The sequence below is a fragment of the Anopheles maculipalpis genome, chromosome 2RL, assembly GCF_943734695.1.
Source record: "Anopheles maculipalpis chromosome 2RL, idAnoMacuDA_375_x, whole genome shotgun sequence".
Lineage (NCBI taxonomy): Eukaryota > Metazoa > Arthropoda > Insecta > Diptera > Culicidae > Anopheles > Anopheles maculipalpis.
The window spans coordinates 49,582,703-49,607,092 of record NC_064871.1 but is presented as its reverse complement, the minus strand read 5'-3'; the positions used below and the strand labels follow the sequence as shown (position 1 = coordinate 49,607,092).

The 24,390-nt window shown below is 43.2% G+C and overlaps 2 protein-coding genes across 2 annotated transcripts in view; both read right to left on the bottom strand.

Moving 5' to 3' along the window:
* Window positions 1-14,313: 14,313 nt before the first annotated feature.
* Window positions 14,314-16,426, bottom strand: LOC126557928 (sphingomyelin phosphodiesterase-like). The gene is made up of 3 exons (XM_050213843.1): window positions 16,288-16,426; window positions 14,758-16,190; window positions 14,314-14,676 (listed from the first exon to the last, which is right to left on the bottom strand). Exons 1-3 carry the CDS (start codon window positions 16,409-16,411, stop codon window positions 14,314-14,316), a joined length of 1,920 nt encoding a protein of 639 aa, XP_050069800.1. The 5' UTR covers window positions 16,412-16,426.
* LOC126559687 (DNA topoisomerase I, mitochondrial) overlaps window positions 15,602-24,390 on the bottom strand; it is a 524,180-nt gene continuing 515,391 nt past the window's right edge. The window contains exon 9 of the mRNA XM_050215856.1: window positions 15,602-15,615. The gene's annotated coding sequence lies outside the window, so the exon portion shown is untranslated. The remainder of the gene's footprint in view (window positions 15,616-24,390) is intronic.

Here is a 24,390-nt window from a genome sequence, read left to right as displayed (position 1 = left end):
TAACTATGAGCTGAAATGCGGTCATCACGAAACTAACCTCACCGCTCATTCCCACCGTCCAACGGCAATCAAGCAAGATTAATCTGTCCACCCACCGTGCTGGATCTCCTACGAAACGTTGGAGAAAGCAGGCATTGTCATAATTTTTCTTCACTCACGTTCACTCATTTGCGACACATTTCACGATCCTCCTCCTCCTCCTCATTTCCCCTCCTTTGTCTCAACGATCCCCCTGTCTTTATAACCTCACAACCAACCCTTCGTAAATCAAACTGATTTCTCATAAACAATGGATGTTTTTCAGACCGGAAGAAGTGGAATGGAATTGAAAAATGTCCACCATCCACCGACGTCGAGGGCGCCCCGCCACGGAGCCTACTTACGAACGGGAAGGTTTACGTCTTTGTTCGCCATTTTGCTGGGAACGAACGTAAAGCAATGAAGGAATGGCGGCGAAAGAAAAATCACCCGACGAGACCAAACCCGTCAGACCGTCCCTGGATCTTTGTGCCAGTTGGAGTCATTCCTCATCGTGCCAGTCAGTCATGGGTGGGTGGTTTGGCCCACAAGGCGATCCTCGTATAAGTCACACCGTCACAGCAGACGTGCTCATACACGAAGCACCACGAAGCAGTGCCTCACGTTGCGTTGCCATTTATCATTGCTCGGTTCTTCGGAGAATTTCTCGTAGTTCTCGGTTTGGTCCTTACTCAAATGTTCGCAAGTAGGCACCAACTTCAACTTCCTAGCATTTCCCATACTGGCACTGTAAACTAGAAAAGGAAAATGGTTGGAAAATTCCTTCTAAAAAACAAATCATACCATGATGCCACAGATTTTCCGGACTAAAAAGCGTTCGTTCGTGCCATTCTCTCTTCTCTTGTTTCCATTGTCGCTGTTGCACCCATGGGGATACGTTTTATTTAATTTTAATTTAAGTCAATCATTCTCACTGACAGTTTTATTCCGTCTTCCAACGTCATATTATTCAGTGCTGTCAGTGACGCAAAAGGCATAGAAAATTGCCATCCCAGGTTGGGCTATGGGATGAATTCAGCTTTTTTTTTATATGATGGATTCATATTCCGGACTTTTTCTGGGCCCGATTGTTTAACAATTGATTTTGCAAATAGGCACATTTTTATGTAAGACCATGTAATGGTGTAAACATACCATTTGTGAAAAAAAGGCGAACAATCCTATTATTGAATCATCGAATAACAAAATTCGAACATAAAAGTGAACGTTAGACAAGTGGTTGGCAACGGCTGCAAAACCAATTCTATGCGCTTTTGCAATTGCATCCGTCTCGCATTAGAACGTTCTATAAAGCGATTTAAAAAAACAGGAAAGGCATATCAGGCTCACCATCATTGCACCATCAACCAGCGGGCTGAGCAGCACCAGCAACACTCTGAAAACCAGCAATAATTGATTGAGCATTACCACAACAGTATTTTTGTAGCTTATTTTCTCTCCTTCTCGCTTTCTCTCTCGCAGAGCTGCATTACTCTGTTCCTTGATTGCCGATCTGCACATCTACAGTGCACACAGCACTCAATGCATACGGTATCGATGCGAAGGATGACTTCCGTGTGACACCGTGTGAAGCGTGTGTGACAAATTGTATGCCGCCTGACCGCTAAAAACCGACCTACGCTACAACTACGCTCGATTGGATCCACGCTGGATGAGGGAGAGGCCGAAGATAATGGGGAGGAGGTGTGGGGGAGGAAGGAGGGCTGGAGCTGAAAGCAGAAGCTGAAATCGTCCTACAACCAACGTTGCTACCACCAGGATTTGTGGCAGGTGGTTTGGTTTGACACAAAGTTTAACCTATTATGACACTCCAACAAGCTGTAAACAAATTAAATAAACACATCGGACAAATAGGGCTTAACATTATCATCCGTTTTATTACACGTATCATTATTACACAATTAAGCTGCTCGGTTTTGTAACAAGATAACCACACACGGTTGATATCTGAGGCAGCGTCCCAGTCCCGTCCCCTGAAAAAGGGTTGCAAGGGACCTGCGGTGATTGGGACCTGTTTGAATAAGGTGAATATCCGGAGGTCAAAAGATGCAAGGCATATTGGACGATCCCATGCAGGTCAGCTGTATGATTTAGATGTTAAAAAAGAAGACACAAAAAAATGAAAAAACTAGCATCCGATACATGCCTCAAACTGTCAACAAGGACGTGTCGGATTATGGGACAAAACAGGATTCAAAAAAGAGGTTTGCTGCACAAGCAAAAGGGACGGGTGAAGTGTGAAATGTCAAATGAAATGGGTGCACAATTATTCGGTCCCTAGCTAAAGGTGATGTGGTGTGGGACGGGGACACTCTAGGCTGTTTAATAAACCCAACCGGATAGCTAGCAATTGCATGGAAAGTGGAGTTTATTGCTTTAACATTTCAATGTAGCATTCGCTGCTTATAGGTCAGGCTTGGTTTATGAGCCCTCCCAGGACAAGTGAACACCCATGAATAGTTACTTGGGGAAAAGACATAACGAGGAAAATTAAAATTAAGGCGAAATAATTTATATCCATTATAGGATTTGACGTCTTAGTTTTGGACTAGCTGCCCACATTTTTTGACTTGCCACATTCGGTTTTTAACTTCCCACCTTCGGTATCACCTTGCCGAATTTGGTTTTTGACTGACTGTGTATATTTTTTAATTCAAGCATCGGATTTTTGGTTGGGAGAATTGACAGCTTGTAAGGATGTATGCCGCAAATCAAAAAAGTGGGCAGCTAGTCCAAACTAAGACGGTGAACCCTGTTAAATCAAGCAAGTTAGTATAGTCATGAAAATTGACAAGAAGGTACAGCGCTTGGAACTCTAAGTAAAGTTTTTTTTTTAAGGAACAAATTTCTTTGTGTGTTTTTCACTGACATCTAAGAAGTTCGCCATTCCTGGTAACCTGGAAATGTTCGGTGAATGCTGATGTAGGTATAGTCACTAAAAACCTGGCAGTTCCCTAGGGATGGACCCCGTGTCAGGCCACGTGGTTCTATGTTTCCAGATTTACTCCATGATAAAAAATAGGTTCTCCAGAGTATAATTTTTAGCTCCTTCACATTAGCCCGTGATTTTTGATGATGTTCTTAATAACTTGCCCGTTTCAAGACTTCTGTTGCATGGCAATTTAGCTTCAGCTTTTCAGCTGTCTTATATACCCTTTCTTTCAGCCCCTAATTCCGCCAATAAGACCCTGTCCCAGATCCTGTTTTGGAGACTTGCCCTCCTTGCTACAGATTTCGTCGGCATTTGTTCATTGACTTCAAGGCGGCCTACGATACCATAGATCGGAATGAGCTATGGAACATAATGCAGCGGCTCCTCTTTCCTGGAAAGCTGATCTGGCTGTTAAAGACCACCACGAAAAGGGTGCAGTGCAGAGTGAGAGTATCGAACATGCTGTCGGAATCGTTCGCATCTCACAGGGGCGTAAGGCAAGGTTCAATATAGCCCTGGAAGGTGTCATACAAAGTGCGGAGCTAGACAACGATATCCGTGGCACGATTCCCTACCGGTTTCTTCAATTTCTTGGCTTCGCGGATGACATCGACATAATCGGATGGACAACTGCAGTGGCGAAAACCAGACTGAAACGCGAGGCCAATTGGATTGGATTGAACATCAATGCGATACAAAATACCTGTTTGCCGGATGCTCCGATCGTGATAGAGTCCGAGTGGGAAGCAACGTGTTAGTCGATGGCGACAACCTCGAGATGGTAGTGGAGTTCTGCTATCTTGGAACTGTCGTAACTTCGGACAGCGATGTTAGCAGCGAAATCCGGAGACGCATTGTTCAGGTGAATCGTGCCTACTACGGCCTTCACCATCTGTTGAGATCCAGAAGACTTCGAGACCGCACGAAATGTGAGATATATTGCACACTGATTCGCCCGGTGGTCCTACATGGCCACGAGCCTTGGACCATCCGAGCGGAGGATGCAAACGCTCCTGGCGTGTTTGAGCGTCGCATCCTCCGGACCATCTTTGGCGGTGTGTTCGAGCATGGAGTGTGGAGGAGAAGGATGAACCACGAGCTTTCTGAGCTATACGGAGAACCGGACATTTTGACGGTGGCAAAGACCAGCAGGATACGATGGTTGGGACATGATATGAGGATGCCGGACTCATGCCCCGCCAAGAAGGTATTCGTCTGCGGGTTCGTTGGCTGGATCAGGTGAAGGGATCGGGACCTGTCGGAGATCGGGTGCCTACATGGATGGGAAGCTGCGGCCAGGGATCGAGTTCTCTGGAGATCTTTTGTTGACCGCTAACGAGCAGGCTAACAAAACAATGATGATAACATGCCCTTTCTTAGTATCTAGTTCCTTATTATCTAAATTATGGTTTGAAATTCTGCGTACAAGGATGTTGCTGCGATTTGCTATTGCAAGTTCCTTAATAACGTAAACACAAATTGCATAATGTGGAAATGCGAAAAATATACGAGTGGTATCAAATTTCTCATAAATATTCAGTCGTTTGGGCTCTGAAAATAACATGCAAGCTAAACTAACTAACAAACATCTTTAAGCAATACAGTCATTTTGAAATCATTTTTAGAATAATTATTACATAATATTGTGAAGGTTTAAAATCTTAAGGATAAACGGATTCTTATACACTAATTAACACATTCAGTGTCACCCCGTCATCCTGTATGTCAGGTTAACTATAAAAATATGGGTAATTTAAGTCAAGAAAACAATAAATGTAAGAGCCACACCTTTCAGAGCCAAAGAAAAAGTTTAAAAAGAAGAGAACTTGCAATTGTTTGTTGTTTTCTGAGTCACACCTTGCTGTCTTCTTACGAATTGCGCATCCAAAGTGCTTGATATGGAGTCAATACAATGTGGAAAATTATTATTATTATTGTCCACCGTTTACGGCTTAACAAAGCAGGAGGGTTACAGTTTTACAAGACCTATAAATTAAAACATGTGTCATGTACAGATAATTAGTTCGTAGTAAAACGGATGCGTAACAGAGTTTTAAACGTGGAAAGAGGCATATTAAAGTCAAACATGTGATGCGTGCGTGAATGCGTGTTGAATCGGCGTATCTTAGATTTCAGGGGAGCATTATCTCCATGTGAATGTGAATGTGGCTTGATGCAAATATCGCCGATATTCAAGAGACTCGAGGCCTAACAGTTGACAACGCTCAGTGTATGATGGGAGGGAGGAACTATCGACCCATCCAAACTTACGAATCGCGAAACGTGTGAACTTTCTTTGGACAGCCAGACCAGGCTCTCTTTACCTCTTGCTCACTGACATTCACTGACGAACTTTTCTTATGCATTTCTTTACACATTCATTTCCACTGCACATGCTTAAAGTCTCTTTATATTCTGAAGTTCTAGATGTAAGATGTATTTTTGTATAGATCAATATGAATCAAGAGTTTAAACTAATTGATGGAAAATTAAAAAAAAAAAAATTAAAATATTCAAATGCAAATGTTATATCGGCTGCAATTTATCAAATGTTGGCCGTGAACTCTATTTTATAGAAGAAAAGTATTTGTTGTAATTTGATAAATATCTCAATTTCTTTATAAACATCGAATGGTTGCTGTCTGGGATAAAAAGCAAAACAAAAAACTCAAGAAAACATTTTTTTGGGATATTTTTTCTTTAAAAAAAATCACCCTACCATGAGTTTTGTGATCTACCCATACGATTTATGGACAGATTTTTTGTAAATCAAGCTGAAAAAAGTCTATAAAAAAACCTCCCCTAACTAAATACGTGGGTAATATGTGCAAGGCATCTCGTCTGACGTCCGAACATAGCGTCAGGGGTTCGTTTCTTCCGGCCCGGAATGAATCTCCTCATTTAGTTTCCTGTTCTTCTACGGACAAGTGGAGGGTTACCGAGTATGTTTTAGGATGAAATCCCTGAATCCTACGTCAGTGTGTATGTGTGTGATGTGTGTTTAGTACTGAGCCGAGATTAAAAACTTGCTCACCCACACATGCGTGCTCGATTACAAATTCAGCTTAAATGTAAAATTTAGATACTTATAAAAAAAATCACCCCAAAACATAATTTTATGAGGCAACGCTCTCTCGGTACGGACTCACACACAACTTCGCTCAGAGAAAACTGGTTCGACTTCCATTGCGCTCCGCAATTACTGAATTCGCGCCAAGAAAGCCGATATTGCTCGCCCTCGTATCGTTCTCCATTATTTGCATCTAGCCATTTCGCTCTCACACACATACACACCCTCTCTAAAGCGATTGGAATTCCGTAATGGAACTGATTCCATTTTGGCCACGACGCAAGGCAGTGGATGGCACAGACCAACCGGACACCGGATCATGAACTAAGCAAAGAACAAGATGGTCCTTCACGATGGTCTAACGGTTAGTATCAAACGTCGGTTGGGTGGGATGATGGGTCATTATTGATTTTCTCGGCTGTGGTATAGGCGCCTGCGTGGAAACACACGCGCTCAATGTCAGCATGGAAACACCAAACATGGGAGAGCTGGTTTACTCGCCATCAACTGCCAAACGCAGGGACGCCATTTCGTCACAACTGAGACAAAAATGTCCATTAACAGGCGCCAGCTGGAATGCAACGCTCTGACCAGTTTACCAACAAAACACCAAGGAACGGTGAAATCATTCACTAAAATGTATGTGAAATAAATTACCCACCAAAACTATTGAGCTTCGTGCCTACCTGGTGTGTGCGTCTGTGTGGACACTCGGGCATAATCGCGGGCAACAGATTACTCCAGCCACCTAGCGACTCGGACCTCGGGCTCGAGTAGTGCACCAAATGACAACACCAGATGTGCCAGCAATAAATTTATGCTGCTTCAAGATAAAAATAACAATCACCACCACCACCAACAACACCAGCTTGATACATAAAACCCCTTCAAACCACTCTGGGCAACACACCGGCTATGAAGAAGTTTTGTCGCGCCTAGTTCAACGCACCGTCCGCATCGCGCGGAAAATGGGGTGCTGCAACTTTAGAACTGGAAAAAAGCGGGAAAAATGTGATTTATAAAAAAAAAACGAAGCTAGAAACAAGAACTATGGTTCACTTCCACGTGCAGTATCAAATGCTGATTATAGAAAAAAGCAGATGCACACGCAGAAACGCGTTTTTTGTTTCTGGTTTTTTTTTTTTAACTTTTTCTGCATCCGGCAAATTAATCTCGGAAGTGCGATTGCAAAATAATGCAAGCAAAAAGTGTTTAGGGTGGAGGCGAAAACTAGTTTACACGCATCAAAAAACTAGTTTGGTTGCTTTTATGGAATTATGCGCTTGGGCCAGGCGCAACCCCTTCCGTTCGCACAATCTTTACACGGATATGTGAATAAGTTTCATAGCAAACAAAAGGAATCTACACGTTCTGCAAAACTGTTGAGCTGGTTGTGGAGAAATCAAACATTAAAATTAGGAATACACAAAAAGTTGTTATCACAGGCGGTGGTGACAGTACGGTGGCAAGCCGTTGTACTATACAAAAAACTTATTGAAAATAAAATAAAAATGATTCAAAATAAGTATTCCAATTTTATTTGTTTATTTTATTTATTTTTTTTATTGTGAATTTGAATCACTTAGGATAAATTGTTGATTTAGTTAGACGTATTTGAATATTTAATTTTTAACATTGACTTAATATGAATTTTCTTATGAAAGATTTATAATTAATCTAATTGTTCAAAATTAAAATTAAACAATTTTCCGAAATCTGCCCAAACTCATACTAAATGTGCACAACAACCGTTCTGTCGCCCGAACTTTCACCGACCAAAAGCTTCGTCTCCGTGTAGCGCCATCTATGAATCGGTAGCGTAAAGTATGCTTACGATTGGGAACAACATGGACTGGAAATGGGAAATTTCAACATGGCAATAAAATGAACCAGCATTCCACTTCCCCTATGATAACCCTTCATTAGTGCTTAGAACAAGGGGAAGTAATAAATATATAAGTCTGGTTTGATTGTATTGTGCAAACGCGTGTCGTGTGCTTCGTGTTTTTTTCTATACATAACTAGCGTGTTGTCACAATGCTAAGGATTCAGGCAGGCATTCAACTGAATATTGCCCGTCGTTTTATGTCTAAGATATCTTGGTAACTTAAACATGTCGGCCGGGTAGACTTCGTTAGGAATTGTTCAGAGCAGTTTGCTTACCGATTACAGCGCTATCCCTTGAACTATTTTTTTTCTTTTGTTTTGGTCATATCACGAAGCAAATTAAGGCAAAGTGTTTAGTTTTGTAAATAAAAATTGAATAAGACTCATATTAAAATTGAATTCAAAATTAAACTGCTTTTTCGCGCTTCATTTTCAATGAAGCTTTAATTATTTTCAATGAACAAAGTTTAATTTTACGAAAAATGGAATAGAAAACATGTTTTTTATCCCACACATGTGTGTACTGTTTTTCAGTTCAATTTTTTCTTGGATTCATTTCAGTTCATTTGTAAATTTCAGTGTATTTCAGTAACACCATCCCAATATCTCTTTCTCAGCGATATTTAGATGAGAGTTCCCATACGCTGTACTGACTATCGAGCTACAGGTAAAATAAAGTCATATAAGCCAGAAATGCAAGGCCAAGACCTCTCCCCCAAGCCAACAATACTTACGGAGACATTTACGACAATTAAAATTAACATGGACACAGCAAAATCGAGTAGTTGCAAGTTGCTTCAGAAATCATTAAAATATTAAGTTAGAAACAAATTTTGAAAAAGAAATTTTCATTAATTTATTCTTCTTTTTATTGGCTTAACGACCTTCTTATAAGGTCACGCCAGCTCACTAGACTTTCTGAAACCACGTAGTTGAATAGTCAGTTCTCACTACGGTGACGGTCCGAATGAGATTTGAACCCCGGTTTAGCAACGGTGCCGGTCTTCAAACGGCAGGACCGGGATTCAAATCCCATCTGAACCATCCCCCCCGTAGTGAGGACTGACTAACCTCACTACGAGGTATTCATAAGTCAAGCAATACGGCCAGGCCGTTCTTACGAAAAAATACAATATTCCTTAGTTATGATTGGTCGAAAATGATATATAATTACACACAAAAACATTCTGATTACCGATTCGGCAGAGTTATACAAAAGTAGAGAAAGTCCTAAAGTTTTGATCGTTAGTGTAGTATGTGGCATGTGGCATGTGTTAGTGTGGTATGGACTTGGTTAAGATAGTGGCAAACGTAAACGAATTTAAGTTAAGTTCATGTAAAATACGATGCATTCTTTCCTTTGATAACCTCTGTAAAATATATTTAAAGCATCAATAAGCTCAGCAGTCCAAAAATAACGGCAGATACTTCTATTTATTTACTCAATGATCTATTAAATGACGAAACATTTGGTCTAATGATTTTTTTCTGTAAAAGAAGCAAATGAATTCTGCAAAAGACGTAAAAAGAAAATTCCGTAAGTGAGAAACATTACCTATTTATGAAGTGAAATGACCAAGGTTTGTCCGCTTTTTTATCGTTCTTGTCGATGTTTACAAAAATTAAACAACGATCAAACCTACTGTCTTGTAAATGGACTGACGAAAACAACTACCATGAAGGCACATATCCACACACATCCCTCACATACATATCCACACACCCATGACCATGGGTGAGCTGCTTCGAACAACTTGGTTGTTTACGACGATGATTCAAACTTCGAAATTATGCAGATTCGGGCTTCGAGTTTCATTTCCATACATTATTCCCGCCCGGGTAAGGCCGTGAGGCGGTGAGACTTGCTGACGATGATGTTGATGATGCTGATGATGCTGTTGCTGATATTGGTTAGCTCGACAACACTCGGGCACTGTCCACTGTCCGGTGCAGGAAGCGACTTACTTTGCGTTGGTCGGTTACCTCAGTATTCCTTGCTCGGTATCCTTCTTGGATAGTGGCAAGTGTTGTAGGGTACAGCACGAAATGAGGACTGCACGAGCAAGGAACATTTCAAGAGCTAACACATTCGGGAGAAGCAACCCTGCACCGGATGCGTTGCTCCTGAAGGATGGGTTGAAAAATACCACCCCAGGCCAAGGCTTCTCGGGATGTGTTGGGAGATCAGCAAACAACAAAAAATGACAAAGAACAATAGCTTAAAGACAAAGCGTGTGCAGAAGAAGTCCGGACACTAGCTACCATTTTGTGGCAGCGTCCTGCATCATGTATCGCCAGCCTGTAGTCCGAATGTGGTGTGTGGAGTTTGGCCATTCTGCCGAGTCGCCCAAGATCCTGGGAATGCAGAGTATCGGCATGGGAAGCAAATAAACTCTTATGAGCCACATCGACACGTCCATTCCTGTGGGGGGGTATTGTATGCTGGTTTAGTGTTGCTTCTTGCTCCGAGTATGCCTGGTGTGTGTGTGTGTGTGTGTGTGTGTGTGTGTGTGTGTATTGCTAAATTGCTTCCAAAATGGGAACGGGCTGGAAAGGCACCATTCATGACTCCACCATCCATGCTCCGTACCTCTGTGTCTTGTACCAATTTTGTGCTCTTTATCAACTCAACATTGACCAACCTCGGAGGGATTGTGGAATGAGTAGGAAAATCGAGCAAGAAATTAAAAGATAGTAACGACGATGACACTACTAGCAGTGACCGCCCGATGTGCAACGACCCAACGTGAAGAAGCCTTGTTTTACTCGCACAAGGACGCACATCTAAACTCAACCATAAGACTCACTTATCCCTCTGTAAAGCATAGAGACGGGTCGCGAATCCGAACGCCGTACACCGCTCGGCAAAGTTCTCTTAACGGCCACAAGAAGTCGACTATGGCGTGTTGCGTAAGAGCTTCACCTCAAACCAATGACTAACGTGTCCCGTGAGAAACTGGAACGTCCCAGACATTCTCTGGGTAATAAAAAAATTAAATAAAGCGATCCAGAGCAAACTGGGATGCCATTCAACATTCTGGTCTCTGCATCCCGGGCTTAGAGGTTCGGTACAGGACTGCTTAGAATGAATATAGATGCATCTTGTGCATGCCCGTTGATGCAGTCCATTGCTCATGGCGGGTAAGATTGAGTGTGTGGGCAAGAAACGGACATCACAGCCATAAATACCGTCACGATCATCATCAGCAACAGTAGTATTAGCGTTAGTAGCAGCAACAGCAGCAGCAGCAACAGCAGCAACAACATCAACAACGAAACTTTTATGAATAACCAAATTTCTACAGCTGTTGTGGGGAAGGAGTAAAACTTTCCGTCCCCCAACCCCGGAACCGGCCTGGTTGGTCACATTGCTGTTGACGGTACTGCCAACCTTCCAAAAAACACCGACAATTCGGCTACTGTAGCTGCTACAAACGAACATTCATTCGATTCAATGTCCTGTTTTAACATGCACGACAACTGTTCGTACCGGAGAGACCCGGCCTGCCACGGTGAAAGGCGTAACGGAAGACACCGACCACCCCGAACCCGGCAAGACGAGCGACGACTTTGGCTCGAAGGATACACCACCACCCGGTTTCTTCACCCGAACATGGCTGAAAAGCTCGTCGCTCGCACGGACGATGAGTTGGAAAAGAGTCGGTCTGTATGTGTATGTCCGAAAATAAACTACATTTACACGATTTACAGCAATTGTGCACCGGGCACGGGAGCGGGAGGATCGGAATAGAAACGTGGCACAAACTCCCCCGAACCTCAAGCACCGGACAGTACCGGAAAACAAAATCGGAAGCTATACCAGAACGGATGCATCTTTCCTTTTGAGAACTTTCTTTCATTTGAATGTTTGATGTACATCAATTTGGGGACGAATGTTTCAAAGTTTATCCATTTCGAATTCGATGCACGATGTGGCACCACACAAAGCTGAAATGGTGTCGCAAATGTTGGCTGGATTTATGCTGGACGGGATGCAGGTGGCACCATCGTTGGAAAGAAAAGCTATCCTTCATGGTTACAGTTTGTATCCCTGCGGAAGGCGAGTGTTGATGAGAGTGCAAAACGGGGAAAAGAAATCTATTCAAATCATTCAAAGCCCAAAGCATGCTCACTGGGATGTGTATGGGCGAGCGGAGGAATAGGAGCCTTATTGCAGATTTATTTAAATGACGCATTTTTATACTCGTTCACATCCTATTGGATCAAAAGAAATTCCTTTATGTTTAGTGCAAAAGTATGATTTTTCTTGAGGTACTTATAGAAAACAAAGTTCCTTGAGTTTAGAAATTATTTAGTTTGCACCGAAAAAGAGCAATGTATCGTTAAGTCACACCATCCTGGGCTGGTTGAGGGAATGTTGTACAAAATATCATCAAATTTGTACAAAATATTTTCGCTTCACTTGTCTTACTTTTCAAACTAAAACACTCAAGATAAAGATTGAATTGATTGATATTGAATATCGAAAGGAAATAGAAGGCGAGAGGAGGGACATTCCTCAATGTTGCCACAGGTGTGACAACCCTGGCTGCACGGTGAAAGAGTGAGAGAGTTAGGACAGATAAACTCGAGGTGCGTAAGGATGTGTTCGGGGTTTTTACCAGACTTAATGAAAAAATAGCTTGCAGTTTGCATTCAACTAGTCTGAACTTGCTGGAGCAGCGTGATCAATGCTCTATAGGCAAATCCTTATTTGTCCTTCCGGGAGTGTGAAGGAACCTTAGCCGCCCAGCCAGATTAATGAATGAAATGACTTTTGTTCGACTTGTGACATATTTTTAATGAGTCTTTTAGTTTTAAATAATAATTCTTATATTTCCAAACAAAACTCAATATTTGTATCACAAACAATGGCTTACAATTGTTATATTAAAACTCTGCAGTACAGTATAGTAACAGTATAATCGATTTGTATCAAAATAAGTTTCGTAGAATGTTCGGATGTTCTTGCTACATCTCTAGAATGATTCAAATTATGGGAAGATAAGCAGTTACTAAATAATACAGAATCAAATACAGTTTGAAGATTGGTGTCTCGATCGATCGATTTTTATGTACAATATGCTGTACTTATTCAATAATTCACTATTGTTGTAACTATCAAGCCTTGTCCGATTGTGAATTACGTGGTTTAAAAATGGAAACGGATGCCCAGTGTAAAACTTCTATTTGTGTTGATTTTTAATTAAAGCTTGCTCAAATCATTGCAACTGTTACAGTCGCTCTGGAATACGACTGCTCCAAAGTCCCCGACACCTAGCTCCTAGACGACATCCCTGCATCCCCGACAATCGTTTTGGCTGGATTCCGGGCCATTCTAGAATCGGCAGAAACGAAAAACCCGACTTTCTGGCCAACAATAATCGGCTTCGTCCTACCGAAACACACAACACCCCTTGGCGCGAAGATGCCATCCGCTTCACCAACGCAATAGTCTGTCAAAATTGAAAACCACCTGTCACAACAACCTAGACCTCAGCACCAAACTGAGTTGTGTGGTATATCGAATGGTCTGACCAGAACCACCGGCACTTGTTGTCATATTCCTCCATGTTATCTGTCATAAAATTGCGTAAAATCACTCGATATCGCTCTTAATTGGTCAGGGGCATCGATTTTGTCTTCAAACAAGACAATGGTAGGCCTTTCAGCGTAAACTCTACATTAATCAGATACTATGATATAATTATCATGGCTGGATATAATTAATTGGTCCGGTGGTGTAGGCGACAGTAGCGCCGGTCTTCAAACGACAGGACCGTCCCCCCGTAGTGAGGACTGACTAACCAACTACGTGGTATCGGCAGTCTAGAAAGCCATTTCGGTGACCAGTATGACCTTAGAGGTCGTTAAGCTAAGAAGAAGAAGAAGAAGTATCCCAAAAGTGATTAATCAAATGAATCAATTTATCTGTTAAACAACGACACACAGTAGGATATTTGTGGCATCGTACGTGGAAGAGCATCTCCAAAACAGGTTACCAAACACGAGATGTGTAATGCACTTGTTGATATGTCCTGCAGTTGTATACGTGCTGCATTGACAATAGACATACGAATTCGTTGCATATATCACATAAATCAGAACCGGTCATTGACCCCATGTTACTACAGATAGACCGATATCAACTTTTGCGTGGTAGAAGAAGACAACTTACATCGAATACTGACTAATCATTAAGCTAATCATGTTCTTCGGTACAAATGCCTCAAACAATCACATCATAAAAAACAAGATTGCTGTTAGAATGTAACCCTATCAAACTAAACAAACACACTGTTAGCAAATGCAGTCTTTATATTTCTGGGTATGATTTATTAACTTCCACTTTAAGGGAAACTTCGTACACCAATAATCAATCCAATTATTTTTGCTCGTCAAATAGCTCGTCGTCCAGGTTGCGGAAAATGGCTGCCAGTGTGTTACACTTACTGTCATCGTTTGCCTCGTTGGTGACGATCTCGCACAGATGGTTCAAAAGACAGTCCCCATCACAGCCGGCGGCCAGGAACGGATCGCCTCGCTTCACCTTCATCTCCCAGTAGCGGCGCAGATCGGTCGGGTTCGAGGCAAACCGGCGGACAAGCCCATCGAGTGAGGCTGGGCTCGTGTTCGACAGCTGGAAGTCCCGGCTGAACGAGTAGAGCTGCGTCCAGATGGGGCTACGGTTCGGGTTCTGGTTGGCTTCGGTCAGGTTGAAGTACCACGATTCAAAGTCCGTCACTTGCTGTGAAGAATCAAAAGGGAAAAGCACACATTATTCACTCACTCACTCACGGAAATCGTTCGTCGCGATCAAACTACTCACGAAAGTTTGCGGATTGACGTAGTACACCACATAGTTGGGGTTGTAGTTGCTGAACGGTACGGTACCGCCACCGTTGAATCCGACACTGATAGCATGCTGAGGGTTAGCCAGCGAGTAAAACACATTGAACTCATCGGCGTGCGTATGTCCGTGGAAGTGAGCCGTGATGACATCCCAGAACCGATCCAGAATGCGACGATACTGACGAGCCCAGGTACGATAGCTCGTTCCAGTACCGATGGGTATGTGGGCCAGGATGTGCACCTTCTCACCGGCAGCTTCCGCCTGCAGGAGCGTATCGTGCACCCACTGAAGCTGTGCCTGAAGGTACGTCGGATCGTACAGAATCCACCAGTTGAACGTGTACGCATCGTTGTTGTTCATGCCGATGATACGGAACCCGGGGCGAACCAGCGCAGTGTAGAAGCCACCCTGGCGGATAGTTTGTTGCGTGGCCGTCGGCAACCAAGTAGACCACTGGTCCGCCGAGAAATCGTACAACCAGCTGGCAGAGAAATCGGTCCGATCGATGTAACTCGGCGCGAACACGTTCGTGGGATTATTCTCGTGATTGCCGAGCACGGAGTATACGGGCTTGCTGCCAAACACGTCCCGGAACAGCTGAAGAGTGCGCGTCATCGAGACAATATTACCAGCGACTGTCGTCTCCCACACACCATGGTCGATAATGTCTCCGGTGTGATACACGTACGCCGCATCCGGATGCTGACGGGCGGCCGCACGGACAGCATCCTCAACCGCCTTCCACGGAGAATCACAATCTCGGTAGTCTCCCCACTCACCAGCACCGTCAGCCGGATTGGATGGAATTCCTTGTCCCTCGCGGCAACAGCACGGCTCACCACACACCGCATTGTAACCGGTACGGTAGTGCGGATCGTAATGGACGTCCGTAATGTGGATGATCTTGATGTCACTGGCACCACGGTTCGGAGAAGTTTTGGACCCCGTAATAGGGCGTCCTCCGGCTTGTACATTGATCGACCAGTTCAAGAAAGCAGGATCCTCTAGTACGCACGTTCCCGACTGGAAGATAATGCCACAGATGGTCTGCGCCGACAGGGACGGACGGTTATCGATGATGTACAGCAAGATGTCGATGTTCTTGTTGACGATCTTCAAGCAGTTGGCCGGGGTGAGGATGTTAAGCGTTTCGCAAGTAGAAGCCGCCTGCACCGCAATACGATCGCGATCCCAACCAAGCACACGACGGTAGGTGAGGTAGGTCGTAACCAAGGCACGGCAAGCCGTACATTCCACGGTGAGGTACGGTAGCGGATGATTGTCCATCTCCATTCGGAACATGTCGGGTTGATGGCGCATATGCTCAAACATCTCCTCGAGCCGCTCCGATCGCTCACCCGTCTCAACATACTTGGTATGTTCCACGTAGAACTCTTTCTCGAACGCCTCTTTACAGCAAAATCACACGCAGATCAAACGAAAATATACGTTATTTGAGATTGTCCACTGCGGCATACAAGTGGTCCATGTTGCAGGCGAACTTACCGTCAAACTTCTTCTGCTTCTCCACCAGTTTGGCGTAGTTGGCCGGTTTTACCTGGTAGCTCGAGATCGACCCGATCACTGCCGCCACTATCACCAACGAGGAAACAATCGTTACGCGTCCCATTCTGCCGATTGAGTGAGCTCCCGTGACTGCTCTCGATGGCCAGCTACACCTACTGACCTGAGCAATTCTCTCATGCGTCCATTATAGCTCGCACCCGTTTTTATATCAAACCTGTTCTGGAATGTATCGTATTTTGGGTGTTTGTTTTCGCCCGTTCTTTTCCTTTTGTATTTTTACCTCTTTTCGTCACTTTCTTCCATCCCCGGGTTGTCCCCGCGGTCGCTTCCAGTATCCTCCGTTATCAACGAGCAGCGTACGATTGTGTTGTGTTGTGTCGAAGCGGGATTGCCTTCTGTCCGCGTCAATACCGTTAGGCCATTAGCGCCCGGAACAGGCGCACCCTGTTCTCGCTGCTCCCTATTCACCCCTACCTTTCCTTCCCCGTGCGCAGACGGGGGGCCAATGTTTAGTGACCCAGCTGGAAGCATTCGGTGGAGCTCGCTCGTATCGGCGAACTTTCATTTTCTAGTGTACACCGCTAGGTGTTGTCACGAGTCGCGATGTACATTCACTGATAGATCGACGAAAAGTCTATCGCGCTAGAGCATCAGGGTCGAAGAGCGTAAAGTAATGAGTGCCAAAAATATCATGTCACCTGGAACGCCAAAAAACCCGCAACATCACGCGTTGAACGAGCCCCCTTTCGAGCTTCATCGTACGATGCAGCCACGACTGTGACTGTTGGACGGGTTGATAAACATTACAAACCACCGAAAACACGTGCTCACGGTGTGGGTCGCGGAACGTGAACGTTCTGCATGAGTGATCCACAGCTGATAGGCGTGTCGGACGAGCGCCAACGTCATATCGTTAAGAACAAGAAACATTGAAAGGTTTAACATTCGATACAGCTTTGCGCGATACAGCGATTCGATACAGCGAACGAACTTTGCTCCTGAGATTCCACAAAGATTTACTGACAGAATATAAAAAATGTTATTTCTGTACTTTTTACTAGCTAAAAATTATTACAACACAAGGAGGGTAAAATATGGATGGTTTTCAAATGCATTAAATAGTTCTGTGTGGTTCAAAGCCATTTCGATAGCAGACATGACCTTTAGAGGTCTTTAAGCCGAGAAGAAGATATATTTACCTCGATTGGTTCAATAAATAATAAGTTTGTATATAATTTTATCTGGGATTCAAGATGGGTCCGGAGAAGATTTCCGCCATCATGCATCGGCTGATTGTTAAGATTTGTGATCAGGAAGAACTACCGGACGAATGGAAACTGGGTGTCATACACCCGGTGTACAAGAAGGGCGACAGGAAGGACTGTGCTAACTTCCAGCCCATCACAGTCCTGAATGCCTATAAGATTCTGTCCCGAATAGTCGTCTACAGACTGGAGCCCCTTGCCAAAGATTTCGTCGGAAGCTATCAAGCTGGATTTGTTGGAGGCAAATCGACAACCGACCAAATCTTCACTCTACGGCAGATCCTCCAAAAATGCCGGGAACACCAGATCCCTACGCATCACCTGTTCATTGACTTCAAGGCAGCCTACGATACCATAGATCGGACCGAACTATAGAACACTATGTAGCAGTACAGATTCCCTGGGAAGCTGGTACAGCTGCTAAAAGAAAACTATGGACGGGATGCAGCGCAAAGTGAGAGTTTCAAGCATGTTGTCGGAATCGTTCGAATCTCACCGGGGTCTGAGGCAAGGAGACGGACTCTCCTGTTTGTTGTTCAACATCGCTATGGAGGGTGCGGGCTTCGACATCCGGGGCACGATTTTCACCCGATCTTCTTTCTTCAGTTCCTTAACCTCCTTCGCGAGGATTGAGCATCAATACAACGAAGACAAAATACCTGCTTGCCGGAGGCTCTGCCCGTGATAGAGCCCGACTTGGATGCAGAGTATTAGTTGACGTCGGCGATCTCGAGGTAGTAGAGGAGTTCTGCTATCTTGGTAACTTCGGACAACAACGTAAGTAGCGAAATCCGAAGGCGCATTGTTCAGGAGAATTGTGCCTACTACGGACTCCACTAACTCCTGCAATCCAGAAGACTTCAACAACACACAAAATGTACGATTTACCACACCATGATACGTCCGGTAATCCTCTACGGGTACGAGTCTTGGACTATGTTGACGGAGGACGCCAATGCACTCGCTATTTTCGAACGGCGGGTGCTAAGGACTATCTTTGGCGGTGTGGCGAAGGAGAATGAACCACGAGCTAGCTGAGCTGTTTGGCGGTGCTGATATCCTGGCGGTAGTCAAAGCCAGAAGGATACGTTGGCTGGGGCAAGTGATGAGGATGCCGGACTCATGCCCCACCAATAAGGTGCTCGTCAGCGACCCGTTCGGCACGAGGCACAGCGATCTTGTCGGCTGGATCAAGTGGAGTCTAACCTGTCAGAGATCGGATGCAGTCGTGGATGGAGGACTACCATCCTAGACCGAGTTTCCTGGAAACTGATTGGAGATTGGCCATGTCGACGTGACGTGCTCAGTCCTAAGCAGGCCAAAAAGAAGACGAAGATAATTTTATCTGTTTGTGTAAATTTTATATCATTATATTTAGTATAAATAAAAAAGTTTCTATATTCATCTGTTTGAGGTTAATATGAAATTCTAATAAAGGAAGGTTTGAAACAAGAGTATGTGAACTGAAGTAAGAAACATAGTCGAACCGTGCAAAAGAGATGAGGAATTAACTAAGGATAAATTGTTAGTGTCTATAAACTGAAGAGGAAACTTGAAGAGGAATGAAGAGTTGAACCTCAATCTTCTAACAAAAAAGTAGTATATTACAAACAAAAGCTACTGCTCAATACACCCATGCACATGCACCTTATATGCATAAATTAGATTTAGTTAAGCGGAGTTGACTTGATTGATTATTTTAATTGTTCAGAGACGCCTGTGTTCACACTGCAGGATTCAAATTCCACCCGGATCGTTTCGTTGTAGTGAGGACTGACTGTCTTACTACGTGGTATCGATAAGTCTAGTGAGCAATTCGATGACCAGCTTGAGCTAGTAAATCGTAAAGCCTACCGAAGAGGTTAATTCTATATTATGAACATTTTGAAACAGACCTTTTAAAGCTGTAATCCACTATTCCAATTTATTGACAAGCCCAGTCTGTTAATTAATACAAAAAAATATTCAAAAATATCTTAAGCAAGACTCGATTTTACAATCAATGTTCTACTCCGGACCCGGACCCGGTGCTGGACTCACTGTTCTACTACGGGTATATAAAATCAAGGAAAACCAAAGACCAAGACTATCGCCCTAAGGAAGAAGAAGCTCTTATTGTTTCGACTTTACAATAATTTCACCACGGGATGCTGTAAAAATGTATCGCTCGGCAGTACAATGCAGTTGCAAATGAAAAACTATATTCCGGAAAAGCTATCCGCAACCGAGGCGAAGGCTTAGTCCCCGACCGCCCAAATGTCGGTTGTGCTTGCAAACGAATTGCAAGCCTTCCGATAGAAAGCTCTCCAAACAACCGACCAACCGACCGAGTGTCTTTGTTCGGGGTGGCTGTGGTTTGGAGCAAAGTTTCGGAGGTCTTTCGCTTAGTCTCGTGCCTCCAAGAGCAGCAAACACTCGTACACAGTGCCGGAAGTAGTAAGTGCTGCGAGATAACTACTTTGCTGCTTTCCAACACCCTATCGTCTATCTTGGAAGCACTTCCTTTCTGGCACTGGCCACAGTAAGAAGCACACAAGGCTTTTATGGCAGAACGGAAGTGTTGTCCCATCTTACACACAGATACACACAGTCTCGCTCTCAGCCACGAATAGTCAAACAAAGCGATTAAATAACGGGTTTGATAAAGAGCGGATATACGTGCACACAGTAGAAGGCTCATGTGCCTATGAATTCTTTAAAACTATCTTTTCATTTTGCTGTTGCGGTATGGAACAAGCTCTTGCCATTCGCTCTGGTACTTTTGTCTTTTCTGGTTAAGTTCTGCAAGTAAAACCGAACATACGATTTCGCTTGCTTGCGTGGTTTGTTGGCAAAGGATACAATAGTTCTGAGGGACCTTTTCTTCGAAATGAAATGAAATACAATGAAATGAAATGCCAGCTTAGTATGAATTTCATCACAAATTTATAAACGGAAATTGTAGGAAACGACCGTTGCCAAGTTGAAGGAGATCTGTTAATTTAATATCTGTTACACTAACAAAACGACACTTTATTGCTACAGAACCCAGTACCAGCGTCGAATATGTCCTCGAATATTGCTTTTGTGCTTTAATTTCATATGCGTTTAAACATAGGAAATTATGGAATCGTAATCTAAATTCCAACGGTCGTCCATTTAATAAATGTAACGGTTGCACATCGTATCGAACAAACCTGCTCCAGCTGCGCCAAAGCAAAGCAAGATTCGAAAGGATCTAACGAAGACGTACAAACCGGCTTTAACACATCATTCCAGCATCAGCTTTTCCACGTGCAGCTTCCTTGCGAACTGAAGGATGTTGGCCACAATGGAAAAACAGGTTCTCGGAGGGTTCTTACCAACGGTCTAACGGCTGGATAACGATTTTTCCTCGCTGGACAAAGGGTCCGTGAGAATCTGTAGCTGGGCATCGGCAACAGAAAGACAACTCACCGGACAACACCGACTCGTATAGCAAGAAAGAAGACAACTTAAAAAAAAAACTCATCAAACTACGGCACCCCAAAGCAATCAAACTCGTTTTCTTCCTTTGTGCGGGAAATATTCCTTGGCTTTTTACTTGAATAGATTTAGATTAGAAATGTTGGCTTCCTTTTTGGCCGCTTGCTCAGCAACTAAGTGCTGATAGGGCAATACATGCAAACACACATACACACATACACAGACCGAGAAAATTGCTTACTGACCGCATGCATCCATATTGCACATCTAGCAGCAGCAATTTTTCGAAACTCCCCCAAAAAACCCACCCGACGATGTGGCTTCCAAGAGTGGCCACGGGTGGTTCGGACAAAAGTAATAATTTTATAAATTGCACAAGTAAAGTTGTTGATTTTTCCTTCCTCCCTCATCTGCAGCTTCACCTAAACGAGGGATGGTCCATGAAGTTGGAAGTGGTGCACTGGCAGTACGGGGAGAGTGAATATTTTGATAGCTAGCTGATTAGATATGCTCAAAGTTAGCCCTTATCTGCTACTGAGGGAGAGAGAATAATAAGAGATGCTCTCAATTCTTAAATATTTCGGACAAAATGAGCATTAATAAAAGGTTAAACAAAAGTAGATTCGTTCGAGGATTTCATCAAAGATTGATACAATTAAATTTAACATTAAAAGGACAATAACTATTTCTTCAAACTCTATTAAAGACGCCTGTTTTCTTGACATCAATTAAATTAAATTATAACTCTTACTCCAATACTTCATTCAAGCAAACTTATATACAAATAATCGATATCTTGCTTTGGCTAAACAAAGACGACACCCTTCAGAGTTTGTGCCATTCGATTCGAGAAAACGACGTTGTAAATACATCCTTGAGGAAACCATAATATCGTCCTTTCGGAACAACACATACACTAACACCCTCTACAAACAAAATTTCCCACTGTCTACGCATGTATGTGTCCAGGTTTTGTAGGATGGTTCAAAGCTGTGAAGAAACCCCTTTGATTTTGCATACTTTCTTCTTAACCATCGCGCACCAGCAAACGATGCGGCGATGATTTGGTCAGCCATTGTACCCATATCTATCAGAGCAGAACCACTGCTAGGGTGGCGCAATATCGACCATCTAGCACAAAACGACTTTATGCTTCTTACATGTAGGGCTGTGCACACATACGGGTATGTGTGTGTGTGTGCAGAGAAATATTTTGTGCTGTTAGTTCTTTCGAGGGATGAAAAATATATTCGAGGGATATTAAATGCCCTAAGAATCCCTCAGATTCTCTCCAGATCCTTGCTGGAAAGGTTTGCTGGAAGTGGTTTAAAGATTAGCAATGACCAGGGAGATTTGAAGAGTAGGTCAGATAACATGCCATACGTACGGTTGACAATGGATAAGGCGTAGTTTTAGAGATTTTTAGGGAAAAATTTCAAAATCATTCTAAATGGGATAAGAAATTGGTGGTTGAGTGTCATTGCGGCGAATATGACGCTGATGATTGAGGATACGACTAGTTACCTAGACTCCAGGGTAAAAATAATGAGACGAAACAACAAATACAGTGAAGTATAGCTAGCAGATTCTCTAAATTCATTCAGTTAAGTTTGTCTAAGAAGTTATTTTAAGCAATACGGTCTAATCGGTCTACAGAAATAAAAAAAAGAAGTTAATTTAAGTTTACAAGGGTGGTAGAGTTCAAATCTCAGAAATTGAAAACTGGTCCTGGCATGTGAAGACTGCCGCCATCGTCGCCTCCATCACCGGAGCGTCCCACTAACCAACTATGTGGTGTTAATAGGTTTCTTAAGTCATTAGATGGCCGGCATGACCAAGAAGGGGCATCTGAAATTATTGTTTGTTTGTTTTATTCCTACTTCATGTTGTCGTTGAAGTTTTACAACATTTTAAATCTCAATGTCTAATTTCTTCTGATTCGTAGCCCTGAGAGCCGATGCTCGAAGACAAGTAACACTCAAAACAACATATTGATATTGAAGTCATAACAAAAAGCAACAGGACTTCTGGATTCATCATACGTTCAACCTAAAGCGTTGGCTTGCTATCCAAATCTAAAAATACACCTTGCCTCTTTCCTATTCATATCCTTGCACCACTCCTCATTTATTCTGAAGCTTCTGTAGCTTTGGTCGCGTGACACATCCTTTTGTTTTTCTCGCCTTTTTATACACATTTTCGTTCTCATAATTCAGATAGTTTAAGCACTTTTACTTCAGCTCTTCTAGACTTTTTTTTACAAAATGTGCTAGTAATGATCGAATCGTTTCAGGACTCGGCTTGATGGAACATTTTCTAGTAGAACTCGACTCTATTGCACTATTTCGACATCTTAATATGAAACTAAATACAACTTAGGATGAAAACATTTGTTAGGAATAGTAGTATTTAGTGGCTCCTAGGTAGGGGCGGCCCGGTGGTGTAGGCGACAGCGGCGCCGGTCTTCAAACGGCGGGACCGGGGTTCAAATCCCATCCGGACCGTCCCCCCGTAGTGAGAATTGGCTATCCAAGTACATGGTATCGGCAGTTGGTAGTAAGCCATTCGACGGCCGGCGTGAGCTCAGAGGACTTTAAGCCAATCAGAAATGGCTCCTATTGTTATTATTAAGAAAGCGTTAACTCCTACTCCATAGTATTGTTTATTGCACAAGCACAAATTCGCATCCAGGGTAAAAGCTTCTTTTTCAGATTGTTTGCCATTTCTTTCTTCCTAGACTTGATTATACCCGCCACTCAATAGCCAATCCATCCTAAATTCTTGCTCTTTGCAATATAAGACGAATCAAACAATATTTCTTCAATTGACCATAAAACCCTTTTCGATCCAGAAAATGCTGTCAACCGGTATACCTATCGCTGTTGAGGTAAGTTATATCGCACTGAATCCGTCCATAACGATCACCCTGATGATGTACCCCGTTCCGTCCTCAGTGGGGAATGATTCTATGGCATTCTATCTTTCTTTCCTTTCGTTTTCCAACAGTTACCTCTAGGTGTTGTAGTTGAGCAAAAGTTGACCTAACTTTACACCGGCCAAAGAAAAACGAGAGCCACCTCTGGTAAATGAGACCGGCAAAGATACAACACCCTCGTCGTAACGTGGATTGGAAGAACTGGAAGTGCGGACGGAAACTGGAAACTATTCCTAATTTCACGTCACTGCACTGCAAACCGAGAATGATGACAAGTTAATTAAAAAAGTTATGGGAAATATAAAAAGACCTCAACCATGTGGGTGCTTGGCAGGAAAATATGAAATCGGTGAACATTTCATCAATAAAAACAATACCATTTTATCAAACTATGGAAGTGACCGGCAAGAAATTGGGTAGGTAAATTCACCCAGCGTA

Excerpts from the sequence above, each read along its gene's own strand:
- LOC126557928 (XM_050213843.1), bottom strand. The coding sequence starts at position 16,411 with ATGGGACGCGTAACGATTGTTTCCTCGTTGGTGATAGTGGCGGCAGTG. Across the intron at positions 16,191-16,287 it reads GAAGCAGAAGAAGTTTGACG|AGGCGTTCGAGAAAGAGTTC; the intron begins GTAAGTTCGCCT and ends TTTGCTGTAAAG. Across the intron at positions 14,677-14,757 it reads ACGTCAATCCGCAAACTTTC|CAAGTGACGGACTTTGAATC; the intron begins GTGAGTAGTTTG and ends GATTCTTCACAG.